The sequence below is a fragment of the Phocoena sinus genome, chromosome 8 (assembly GCF_008692025.1).
Source record: "Phocoena sinus isolate mPhoSin1 chromosome 8, mPhoSin1.pri, whole genome shotgun sequence".
Lineage (NCBI taxonomy): Eukaryota > Metazoa > Chordata > Mammalia > Artiodactyla > Phocoenidae > Phocoena > Phocoena sinus.
This window is the reverse complement of record NC_045770.1, coordinates 46,603,241-46,616,304: the sequence shown is the minus strand read 5'-3', so window position 1 is coordinate 46,616,304 and position 13,064 is coordinate 46,603,241. Positions and strand designations below refer to the sequence as shown.

At 48.9% G+C, this 13,064-nt stretch overlaps 1 protein-coding gene across 6 annotated transcripts in view; it reads right to left on the bottom strand.

Moving 5' to 3' along the window:
* Positions 1-13,064, bottom strand: part of ME3 (malic enzyme 3) — a 297,110-nt gene that overhangs the window by 47,995 nt on the left and 236,051 nt on the right. For all 6 annotated transcript variants that reach the window (XM_032641780.1, XM_032641779.1, XM_032641778.1 and 3 more), the window contains one exon: positions 6,859-7,020. In XM_032641780.1, the coding sequence (XP_032497671.1) occupies positions 6,859-7,020 (162 nt within the window). The remainder of the gene's footprint in view (positions 1-6,858; positions 7,021-13,064) is intronic.

Here is a 13,064-nt window from a genome sequence, read left to right as displayed (position 1 = left end):
TATGGAGGTGACACGAAAATATAGCTTCTCATACTTGTACAGAACTTTCAGGTAATTCACTCCTTCTGAATCAAAAGTAGTTTGATCCTTCTGTCTTACATACTCTAATGCCCATTTTACAGTTGAGGAAGGTAGAGTTGTTCAAGGGTTTAAATAAATTGCCCAAACTCACACAGCCAGAAAATATCTAAGCTGAAACTGAGCCTTGCTTTGACTGGGTCTCATGACAGCGCCCTTTCCACCCCATCATTTGACATTGTGGGGACCAGGGAATGTGGGTTTGGCTCCTGACCCCCTCCCTGGTCCTCCTGGAAGAGTCCAGTAGTGGCTGGAAGTTCCAGCTGGTCCTGTAGACCAGGCTGGGGAGCAGTGACAGCCTGAATGGGGTCTGGGGAAAGACCGTGTCCACATCTCCAGCCAACTGGCTTTCCTTTGTCAGGAGGGAAAATGACTTCTCAAAAACAGCAGAGGGTGGAGCTTCCACACTGTCTTGGTACCACATGGAACAAGAAATCCACATTCTTCCCTGTGTCCCACCGAGTGATTGGTTATAAGAATGACTGCCACCAAGGCATGGCACTATGAACTGGCCTGGGCCCTCCCCTGGCAACTCTCCTCTATCCTGGACTTCCTCACATAAATGTTAAAAAGAGAAGTTTTCAGAAGGCAGTATTGCCAGATAAAATACAGGACACCCAGTTAAATGTGAATTTCAGATAGGAGATATATATATATATATATATAGATAGATAGATAGATATAGATATAGATATATACATATATATATTTAGTATAAATATGTCCCAAGTTTTGCATGGAACATACTTACGTTAAAAAATGATTAGCTATTTATCCGAAATTTAAATTTAACTTGCATCCTGTATTTTTCTTTGCTAAATCTGGTAACCCCATCAAGAGAGGCAGAAGGAACCTTGAAGCTGGGAGGCAGTGTGCCGCAGAGGAAGGGGCATTGCCAGGCCCAGTGGCCCTGGTCAGATGCTCTCCTGGAGCACCCTCAGGACAGTGCGGTTTTAGAATCAGAAGGGGCTCTGGGCTCTGGAATCGGACACACCCGGGTTTGAATTCAGGCTCTGCCACTTAACTAGCTCTGCGACTTTGGGTACTTGTCCCTGCTTCATTTTACTTCTCTGTCCAATAGGGATAGTAACGATCTCCATTGCGTAATGCAAGCTCTTTGAGGAAAGGGTCCTTATTCATGTGCATCTCCCTAGTGATGTTTACATTAAAAAGTGTTTACTGATGTGAGTTGCATTTATTCTAGGACTGGGCTAAGGAGATGCTGAATTAAGAACTAGGAAAGTCTTAGAAATCACTTGGTTCGGCTTCCTCCAAACGAGTTTTCGAGACCCAGAAAGGTTAAATGAACTGCCTAAGGTCACAAAACGAATTTGGTGGAAGCAGCTTCTAGAGCAGGGGTCTTCCCGGGTGGGATCAGCTTCCTCACCTCTGAGCCTGCTGCTTCCCCTCTGCTAGGTAGTTGCCAAGCTCCCGTTGGCACTCAGTAAGCCTTCAGGTTAAGTAAGGCTCTAACCAAAGCAGATGAACCAGAGCTTCCTCCTCTGCTGTGGGAGTTGAATAGACCCTCCGTGGCTGTGTGCCTGGCTCTTTCTAAGGTGAAGAATCTGGCAGACTAAACGTCATGGAAAGCAAAATGGCTGGCTCGTCTTCGCTTGCCATATCATTGAGCACTGGGTTTAAGCTGGAGGAGAGACGAACCTCTTGGTCTGGAAAAGTATTTATCTTGCAGAGCAATGGGCACATGAAGATGTTACTCAGAGAGTATCTGGGGGTCTGGGGAGGTCATGGGATTGGGTTCACGGTGTGGACACGGTGCACTTTCCCCCTCTGGGTGACAGTTATGCCCACCATGTACTTCTCTGGAAGCTCAGTTAAGCCCAAGGGTAAGCTACAAAGATCCTAGGAAGGGCCCCTTCACCGGTCACATGTGCACAGAGAGCCTGCGCCCGATGGCAACATGGGTGAACGCTGACTATTTATGAGCTGCAATAAAGACAGTCTTGCCAGGTGGAAGGAACCCTTCCATACCCAGCTCTGTGGGCGATCCCACGCTGCTTCAGCAACCAGTAACACCCAAGGCACAGCCTACCAGACTCTGTTGATGATCTGTCCCCTCCATCCCCCTCTTCAGTCATTTCCACAGAGACTTTCACATCACCTCTTTGAGAGGAAAATCCATTGAGGCTCAAGACTTCTGCAACAGAAGCCAAGCCCTGGGTTGTCCCATAGAACCTTTAGCACAGAGTGGGCCAAGCACTGGGCTTGGACTCAAACCTGGCGGAAGCCATTTCTGCCCTGGGGCCCCTTTTCCCATGTGAAACGAGGGGGTTGAGTGAGAAGTATTTATATATAATATCTAGGAAGTATGATATCTAATGTGAACAGTCTGTGACTCTGCTGTGTGTACATGAAACAAGATGGACAAACCAATCCACACACAGACACAAGGGAAGGAGGGCCTGAGCAGGTGCCCTGTCTAACTGGGCGGGGCTCCCTCCCCCTGGCCCTTTGGAACTTCATCACGGGATGTCCCTCCTTCCTGGGATCACGTCTCACATATTTATTTTTCCAAACCTCCTTGGTGTCAGCAGGTAAAAGTGACTCAGAGTTTCAGGGCTGTAGATAGCAGATGTTTTCCTTCAACAGGAAACCTGGAGGGGTGTTTTCTTTGACTCTGATTAAAGCCCCTTTTGCCTCAGAAGTTTTTTATAGAGACATACACACAGATGGTCTAGTTGTTCTGAAACTAAAGCCTTCACAGCAGCAACCCTCCCTGCACTGCCACGTAAGACGGAAGCTGCAAGGCAGAGCCTCCCTCTCCTGTTGCTGTGTCTTGCTCTGGGTGAGAGATGTGCCCCCAGACTTCTAGGGGAAAAATCTTGCAAACTGAGTATTTTTTAAAAAGAACTCTAGTGTGGAAGATCACATAGTCAATGCATTTGAAAAGACAGAAATCATTGTCTTCCGTCTTCCCAATGTTGGCCTCTTTGTAACTTTCTTGAAGAAGGTCTGGCGGGAGTTCACCTTTCTTTGTGGGGGAGGGCTGTGAAAATGGCATCGGTGTGCCCTAGTTTGATCCTGAGTGCCCATGGAACACAGACTGTGTGAAACACCTACTTTCTCAGTCTTCATTACCCAGTCTGTGACACAAATACTTGACATCTTGGAGCAGTGTGCCACCGTAGACAAGGCCACTCTGGTGCCAGAGAGACCAGGGTTCAAATTCCAGCTCCAACACTTAGAGCTGTGTGACCTGAAGTAAGTAGTTAACGTGTGTCAATCTCAGTTCCCTCATCTGTAAAAAGGGGAGAACAATATCTCATACAGTTGGTGTGAGAACGAAATGAGATTGAGGGACTTCCCCGGTGGTCCAGTGGTAAAGAATCCATCTTCCAATGCAGGGGAGGCGGGTACGATCCCTGGTCGGGGAACTAAGATCCCACATGCCACGGGGCAACTAAGCCCACGTGCCACAACTAGAGAGAGAAAACACTCATGCCACAACTGGAGAGAAGCCCGAGCGCCGCAACAAAGAGCCCATGCACCTCAACAATAAAGATCCCGCATGCCGGAACGAAGATCCTGCGTGCCCCAACTAAGACCCGACGCAGCCAAAAAAAAAAAAAAAAAAAAAATTAAATAAATAAAATAAAATAAAATAAATATTTAAAAACAGAGAGATCGAAATATACAAGGGCCCAGAACTATGCCTGGCCATTGCAGGTGCTGGCATAGGTCTTACTGGACGTGGTGAACACTACTTTCTCTCTCGTCTGTGGTGTTGCATGGCAGGTCAGGCTGTGCCCTGTCCCCTCAGCTGGGGAATCCTCTGGTCCTTCCAAAACTCTCTCCCTTCCACACCCAGGAGGGAGAGCTGAGGCAGAGGGCGAAAGCCCCAGGGGGGAGAAGCAGACACTCTGAGGAGACGTAGCACATGAGCCATTAAAATGATCAATTAGGTGACAGTGTTGAAACACTGACAACTAAAAGATTCCACCCACGCCTGGCTCTCATTTATCTCCCTCAGCCTAGCAGAATGCCTGACACCTACTAAACACTTCATAAACTTAAAAAAAGATAAGTAAAGAGAAAGTGCTCACAAAATAATCTTCATTGAAGAAATCAGAACAAAATTAGGGGTACAGTATGATTCATTAGGTAATACTGTATCTACAGCTACGTATACGCACAGAGAAACATCGGACAGGAGCACAACTGTAGCATAGTGGGAGAAACGCCATTTCCTTCTCCTTTTAAAATTCTGAATAATGTTTTAAAGTTACTTTAGTAATAAAAATTCTAAAAGTCAAGACATAATCTTTACTCATAAAGCAACAAAAACCCGGGCAGGCAGTGCGGTACGGTGTGGGGAGAGGAGCGCTCATGTGGATTAGGACCTACTCCTGCCACTTCTAGCAGATCTTCTTGGGCCTATTAATCTCTCTGGGCCTCAGTTTCCTCAGCTGTAAAAAGAGAGTAATAACTGAGCTCCACTCACAGAGTTATTGTCAGGCTGAAACAGGGTGGTCTGTGAAAAGGGCCTGGCCCTGATTACTCATAGTTTCTCACCATCTTTTCTGGTGGGTTTGCTACAAGTTGGCACTAACTCTAAACTTTAGCACATCATTGCTGAGTGCTGGACCTTCAGTGATAAAGGATCTAAGGCATCTGCTAGAGGCAACCAACACCCTTCCAAGGGATGCAATGGCCTAAGAATCAGTCTCAAGCCGTTCCACTTCTTGCCTAGAGCCAGCTTTTTGGAGAGAGAGAGAGAGAGAGAGAGAGAGAGAGAGAGAGAGAGAGAGAGAGAGAGAGAGAGAGGGAGGGAGGGAGGGAGGGAGGGAGGGAGGGAGGGAGGGAGGGAGGGAGGGAGGGAGGGGGGGAGAGAGAGAGAGAGAGAGAGGGAGAGAGAGAGAGAGAGAGAGAGAGAGAGAGAGAGAGAGAGATGGTCTCAAACAAATCCAGTTGGAACATGGCAGGAGGTGATGGATGGGAATAATAACTAACACAAAGTTTGCTATACCCATCCACGTTTGCGCGGTTCCACACATGTCCTTGTGGCTGAGGGACAATTTCAGTAAAACCCAGGCGTGTGGCTGGGGAGGGGAACCACAGTGCAGAGCAGACCTTGAAGATGGGTCTTAATGAGCAGCTATAAGGCTGTGCCACCATGCAGCCTCCCTTCTCCTAGGCTGGTGGGGAGGCATATAGAGAAGAGATTTAGCGGTGGGAGAATACCTAGCAACTTTCTGGTCCAGGCCCTAATTGTACCAGAAGGGGATGGTATCTAGACAGGTACAGGGACTCACCCAGCTGTCAGGGGTACCGGGACCAGGGTCCCTGCTTGCCGGGCCAGCACTTTGCGTGCTCTTCTTGTCCTCCCTCCTCCCCCTCCCACCCCCGTGAGTTCTCAGCTCTGAAGCCAGGTCTGTCTGCTGCTCCTTCATTTGACCGTATCTGTGGATGAAGCCTGAATAAGCATCGCTTCTCATTAGAGGCTACAGTGCTTGTTCTTGTTTAGAAATGAGGATGTTGTGTGGCATCCAGGGAGGAAGGAGGCCATGCAGAGTCACAACAAGCTTTCTAGAGAAAGATCAACTCAGAATGCAAATAAGTATAAGCTTTTTGACGATATGAATCGAGAATCTAAAGAATGACCATTCCCTTTGCTTCAATATTTCCTTTTCTAGGAATTTATCCTTGGGAAATCATCAGAGATGGAAAGACTGATCTGCAAAAACGGGTATCACAGCACAATTATATTTGCAAGAAGACTAGAAACAACCTAAACGTCCAAGAGTGGAGGGTTTCTTACGTGAATTGTGATACACCAGGCAGCTATGAAAATGACCTTGTGGAATAATGGCTAGTGACCTGGGAGAAAACTCATGACATACATTACACTTAAAAAAGCAGGATACAAAACTGTATATGCAATATAAACTTAATTTTGTTTTTAATAAACGTTTCAGAGGGATAAGGCTGGAAAGAAATATCCCAAATTGTAAACAATGATTATTACTGGCTTGTGTGACTAATATTTTATTTTTAATACTTCTCTGGAGTTTTCTCAATGAACATGAGAAAACGTTTTTCTCAGATGGACATGCACTGTTTTTAAACCCAGAGATAAATATCACCAAGAAGAAATTCTTTTATGTTCATGATACAGAGACACAGAGCTGAGAACTGCAGACATGCACAAACACCATGACACAGCGTGGTGGTACCCAGAGCAAACTCTTGGCTGGGGTTTGAGCTCCTTAAATCCTAAACCTCCTGGAAGCCTGCAGGTGGCTCTCGGCCACAGCTCGGGTCAGTTTCTCTCCCTGGGTTTGCAGGATTGCTCATCTGCCTGATCCAGACATTTCAGCCCTTGGTCCTGGTGCTTTGAGTTTTAATCCTTTTACAGGGGTAGCTGGCCTCTAAAATGCTGAAAAAACACAGCCCAGCAGCCACTCTCGCCTCAGCGGCTTTCTTCACTAACAGATCAGAGAGAGGCCATGAGGGCAATGGAAGCTGCCTAGGGACACGGGACAAGGAAGCACAGAAAGCCCGCGCAGGGGATACCTTGGCAGGAGGTAGGGGAGCAAGAAGACCCAGCAGTGGCTGGGGGGAGAGGATGGGACTGGGAGAGTGGGATGGGCAACCAGGGAGGAGAGAGGTCCTGGCATCACAGCCATGTAGGGGAGGTGTCCTGGCAGCGGGGACCCCAGAATGAAATGGCCTGATGCTTTGTAAACAGAACCACCACACAGAGGTGCTCCCCACGCCATCCCAGCTGCCACCCTCTGGCTCCCGGCCCAGGCAGCGCGTTACCTCGTTGTTGGTGCCCACATCCAGCAGGACAGGGAGGCACTGCTGCGGGTTGACGCCTCCGCACGCCGTGTACAGGGCCAGCTTGCCCACGGGGATGCCCATGCCGTAGCAGCCCAGGTCTCCCAGGCCCAGGATGCGCTCCCCATCAGTCACCACCACAGCCTGAAAGACAAAGCAGGACGCCATCAATCAGGGACAGCACCTCCTGTGACAAAGTGCTCGTTTGTACAGCACGTCAGGCCTGTCGACTGGACGTCCACCGCCTCTGCGGCGGGATGAAACAGCTTGTCTGGGATAAGGCCAAAGGATGCTTTCAACTGCAGGTGGCGGGCCCTTCCCCCATCCCCTCCCCTTTCTGGCAGGGCTGGAGAGAAACCCCGCCGAGGTGAGATGATGGAAAGACACCGGTCTGCATTCCGAGGTTCTGTTCCTGCAGGAACAGCTGGAGGGAACCCACACCGAGTCATTCTCCCTCAAAGAAATTAAGCAGACTCTCTCAGCTTGAGCTCTGGGGCTGGGGACAGGGAGGGAAGGCAGAATGAAAGGAGATAATAAAACAAGTGTTTATGCTGCTACTACAGCCCCGGGGTTTAGAGACCCATATATGTGCTCTCCGCCCTGTTCCGGGGTATAATAAATCCAATCTTCAAAAACCAGAGCTCCTTGTGACATCTGCTAGGGTCACTATTCCACGGGAAACCAGGAGGGTTCTCAAGCTGTACTGGGATTATCTTTGTGTTTTGGCAAAAAATCACAGAAGGCATAGTAGGCACTAGACATAGTACTAGTTCCAGGCTTACCTACTGTGAATTAACAGATGCTGATGGAGCTGATAGCGATGACAGAAATAGTCATATGATAATGATGGCTATTCATTCCCTCATTCATTCATTTAATACATCTTTATGAAACACCTGCTTTGCAGAAGACAGTGTGCCAAATCCCGGGGGAAGGAGGTTCAGTTTGCTCATCTATAAAAACAAGAATGCGTGGACCCAGCCCTCTAAAGGACTAATGGGCAAAAGAGAGATGGAACATGTATAGTTATACTGACTCTGGGGGGAAAGTGTGAGGGCAGCAGAACGGCTCAAGGGCAGCAGAGACCGAGAGAAGGGAGAGGTACTTCCTGTAGGATAACCTTTCTTAGGTGAGGGGACACACGTGCCACATCTTGGACAGGTGGAGATTATCCATCAGGGGTACAGCTGGGGAGAAAGGTATTTGATGCAAAAGGAAATTAAGGTTCAGGGTAGAAGTGGGGGGGATGTAGGCTGTGTGTGTGGTTTCAGGTCCCACGAAAGGAGAGAATGGAAAGTCAGACTGCAAGGGGCCCTGAATGTCAATCCAAGAAGAACCCACCAGGGTGACAGTGAAGTTGTTTATAGGTCACCTCAACTGGCTCTCCAGCACTGGTTCCCTCCATCCCTAAATGAGTGGAGTTTATGGGGCCACCCAGCCCTCCACCGGAACCAGCTGTGGGTCAGGACTTAGGACCAGCTCTGAGCTGTGGCTGTCCTGGTTGGCCCCAAGCGTGGTGCCTTGGGCACCGCAGAGGTCAGTTTACTCCACGCAGGTACAGTGGTGGGCTGGGCACCGGCGATAAAGAGACGAAGACCCACTCCTACTGGGGAGGGTTTATGATCCAGCACCCACAGGCTCCGTGGAATCTTCTCTCTCCCAGGGTGAGAGCACACAGGGCTGTGCTGCCTTTTGGTAGAAACAGGTGTAGAGACTCGTAAAGCCACACCTCCACTGCTGGAAAGGGGCTCTGGAGAGTGCAGCGGCCCCATGAAGGTCGTGCTGTCCCCCCTAGATTGGTCTCCTGCCTCCTGGGCGAGTGTCCCCGTCCTGCATCTCACTTGCTCCTCCCCAACCCTGGCAGGGAGGCCCGTCTGGGATAGTTATCTGTGTTTCACAGGTGAGCAAACTGAAGCTCCTGGACCTTCATGCTCTGTACATATTTGTTAAGTATCAGCCAACCGCCAGGCACTGTGCTGGATGTTTCCACATCAGTTATCTTAGAAATATTAGATAACTTACCACGGGCACCTTGCTTGTATATGTGGCAAGTCGAGATTCTAATCAGGCTTTGGGTACCTGGTTCAGGGCTCTTTCTACAACACGGCTGGGCTGGGAAAAAGCACCTGTGCTCTTGGCAAAGTCCTGTCCCGCCTTGGTGCTGCCCTCTCCGCAGCCTCTGACCCGCTGCTGGCAGCTCTCCCCAGTGAAGCCTGTGCCTTCACGTTACCCCTGAGTGCCCAAACTCTGGGCATTTCTCTACCATCTCTCCTAATCAGAGCCTCCCTATTCTGGTTCCCATTCTCTTAGATTTCTCTCTGCTGAGGGGCAGTGAGTGACACGGAGTTCAACAGAGGAAATCGGCTACGACTCCAGGGTGTTCTCCTTATAACTCTGGGGCCTTTCAGGATGGTAGCGGGGGGACTTCCCTGGCAGTTTGGTGGTTAAGACTCCACGCTCCCAATGCAGGGGGCATGGGTTCGACTCCTGGCTGCGGAACTAAGATCCCGCCTGCCGTGCAGTATGGCCAAAAAAAAAAAAAAAAAGATGGTAGCGGGGCTCTGCAGGGCCACCCTCCCAGCCTGGGGATGGATGTCCAAAGGTGTTTGACTACATGCCTGACTCCTCCGAGGGAATGTCTCACCTCCATCTGTCATCCACTCTCCATCCTGTAGTGCTAAATGGCTGGGTTATTGCAACAGCTTCACAACCAGGCTCAAAGGCCTTTAGTTACTTCTAACTGTCCATAAAATAGAGTCCAAAAGGCTTATCTCTTTAATGACAGGAACCCAACATACCTTCTGAAACTCTACACACAATTGCCCCCTCTAGCAGAACTGGCCTCACTCCCATCGGACACACTCTGAATTCACCAATAATCTCTAGCCTCTCAGCCTCTATATTCCTGTCACTTTCTGCTCTTTCTCCAGCAGTGCAAATCCTGCCCGTTACAACCCAATGTGATTTCTCCTGGCACTGGCTGTATCTACCACACACCTGGCCTGCTCAACCTTCCTGTCTGCCTGCCTGCCTTCTGCAGACATTTATTAAGTACCTACTGCTTGCCAAGCCCTGCATAGGTGCGATTTAAAAATCTGATGGTGACAGCATTTGGGTTCTTATTTAACATTTTAAAAAATGTCCATTTAATCTCACCAAATAGCCTAAAGGTTAATGGCAGGGGTTTGGGCATCTGATAACCAGTATTCGGATCTAGGTTCCTTGATAACCCGCCAATATGTAATCTTGGGTCATCAGATAACTTTTCTGAGTTTTAATTTTCCATAAAATGGGAATAATAATAACGTCTAACTCGTCAGCTTGTTGTAAAGATGAAATGAAATAATAAGTGTCTCATTTTAACCAGGTGCCTTGTGATTGGCAAATGGCCGCTGCTTGTATGATTACATTGATGGTTAGGACTGGGGGCAAAGATTACATAGTAGAATTTTTAATTGTTTCATCTGTCTTTAGTTCAACCTCACCATAGAAAGGCCATGCAACAATTATATCTGTTAAATGAGTGAATGAAAAGGAAACCAAGGGGAGACCTTGGCAGCTTTTAAGCAAGTCTGGCCATGAGAAACTCAGCCGCATTCTAACCTTGACATTGTCATTCATTCCAATGGCAAATACTGTCACCTCTCAGCAAACACTTACAGCTCACCATCTGCCAGAGATTGCCACTTGGATGTCCAACAGTCCTCTCCAATCCTCCAAGCCCTTTACCAAATGAATCCGCTTTTCCCCTTCTCTCCTTCTCAACGTTCCACTTCTGCTGTCCTCCCTCACTCTGTTACCTCCTACCTCCCGGGCTCAAAACTGCCCAATCTACTTTGACTTCTTCTGTCATCAGTCAACCACAGTCAATTGGGCACCAAGTTCTGCTGATTTGACCTGCTTCCATTTTTCTCACCTGTTTCATGATCTTCATCCCTATTGCTAACCTTAGACCAGCCCATCTGCGTCTCACTTGACCACTTTAGTGGTTCCCTGATTGGTCTTTCTATTCTTGGATTCTCCCTACTCCATTTCATTTTTCCAAAGCACACTCAGATTTGTCATGTTCTTGCTTCCAAACCTCCGATGGCTCCTGATGCCTATAAAATAAAGCTCAAACATCCTCGACTGGCATTTGAGGCCTTCCGTGGTCTACGCCCAATCTGCTCTTTGAATTTCCCCTTTATCCACTCCATGCTGCATCCAAACTGAAAGGCTGTTAATCTTTATAAAGTGTGTGTTTTCTTGACTATACACCATCTTACACCTCAATCCCTATACTTCCTTGATCCAAACCCTACCATCCTTGCACGTTTCAAGGAACAATTCAAAAGGCACTTCCGTCCATGAAGCTTCCCTTCTGGAAGTTATCACTCCCAACTCTGCATTCCTATGGCATTTTCCTCTCCCACAGCACCTATCCCTTTCTTCCTTGTATTATAGTTATATATATTTCCTTGTCTTTCATAGCAACTCTTTAAGGGCAAGTAAAGGGTCTTGTCCCCTTTGATTCTTTAGCGCTTAGCTTGGGACCTGCAATGTGATATGAACTCAGTAACCGATGGACAAGGTCATAGATCCAACACAGAGAGCAAAGGCTCTTCTCCATGGGACTGAATTCAGAACTGGAGTAGATGAGCAAGTTCAGAGAGAAGATACTGCATCCTGTTTCTCGTGACGTCAGTGGAGCCAGAGCTGTGGGTCACTGGAGAAGTCGGGGTCAAAAGGCTGAGGGCAAACTTGAGCAGCACCCTGGGGTTTTAGAGCCCAGCAACAGCTACCAGTGGACTGGCTCACAGTTTCCTTGTTCGGATGGCTTTTACAACTCATAACCCCTCTGTAGTATTTCAGATGGCGAGGAGGAGATTGAGATGACTGAGGGATGGTGCGGCCCATTCTTTCTCTGCCTGCCTAGCTTCTGACTTACTGCCACCTCCCTCAGCCTGGGTGGACCCAATGGGGCTGACCCAGGACTGATCGGAGGATCACGCCTCCTTGCTTGCTCTGGCTCTGGTTTCCCTGGACTTGGAGCTCTGGGCATGGGCTGCCCATAGCACTGTGTGTGAGGCCCTCCCCTTCCTCCTGCTGTGCCTTCCTTCCTGCTTATCCTTCCCTTTCCTCCTCCTTTTTTCTCTCTCTCCACAACATAAATAATGCACAGTCCGTGGTCTCAAATCTTGGTTCCATCCCTCATGAGCAAAGCTGAGCTAACCTCTCAGCTTCTTTGTCTATAAAATGGGGATGACAACAACCCCTGCCTCTTGGAGGGTCACTGGGAGAAGTCAGTGAGTTAGTCTGTGTGGAGCACTTAGCAGAATGCTGGTGAGGTGGACAGGGTGCTGTGCCGCCCAGATTCCCCTTTTAGGAACGAAGGGGTTATTCCCCCAGTGGTACCCTCAGCTATGAGCCTATTCTGAGACTTTCCTCAACTGAAGAGAGCCACCTTGACCAAAGTCACACCCCATTCCCAGGGCAGCAGCCCACAACCAATGAATGATGGATGTAGGGGTACCAAGGCCCAGATCCCTTGGCCCAACTCAGGATGACTCTGAAGGACCATCCCTGTTCATGAGCCTCCTAGCACACCCAGCTGGGTCTTCCGATGGCTCCCACTTAGCCCAACCTCTCTCCCTTTTTCCTGTCCTGCTTCCTTTCCTTCTAGAGGTGTCGATCCCAAGAGCACTGCCTAATATGCCAATCTTCATCTCAGAGAATGTTTCCCAGGAAATCCAACTGCTGACACCGAGTGGGGTTTAACCTATACTGGGCGTGTGCATGACAGGCAGGCACTTAGCACTAACATCTGGTCCAAGTTTAAAGGCCCAAGTGGCTGGTGCCCAGAGGCAGGGGATGCTCCTTTGGCTCCAATACTCGGCCACCTCCCAGCAACTCCTTCCCAAAGCTGCTGGGACTGGGATGAAGGAGAGATTTAGGACCTTGGGAAGGCTCTTGGGGAGGAGGGCTTTTCTGAGCTGACCATTCCTCCTGGCTCCGGGAAATGGTCTCTGTGGGAAAGAGTCAGAAAAGCAGTTCTCACTTCCCTTTGTGATTTATGCTGGAAAGCTCTGGGTGGGCCAGGCTGGCCCATCCTCCCTGAGCAAGAGGGGCCCACAAAACTTCATGGTCCCCAAGACCTGAGCTTTGGCCTCACTTTCCTCACAGCCTACTCCTATTACATCTCAGTCTGC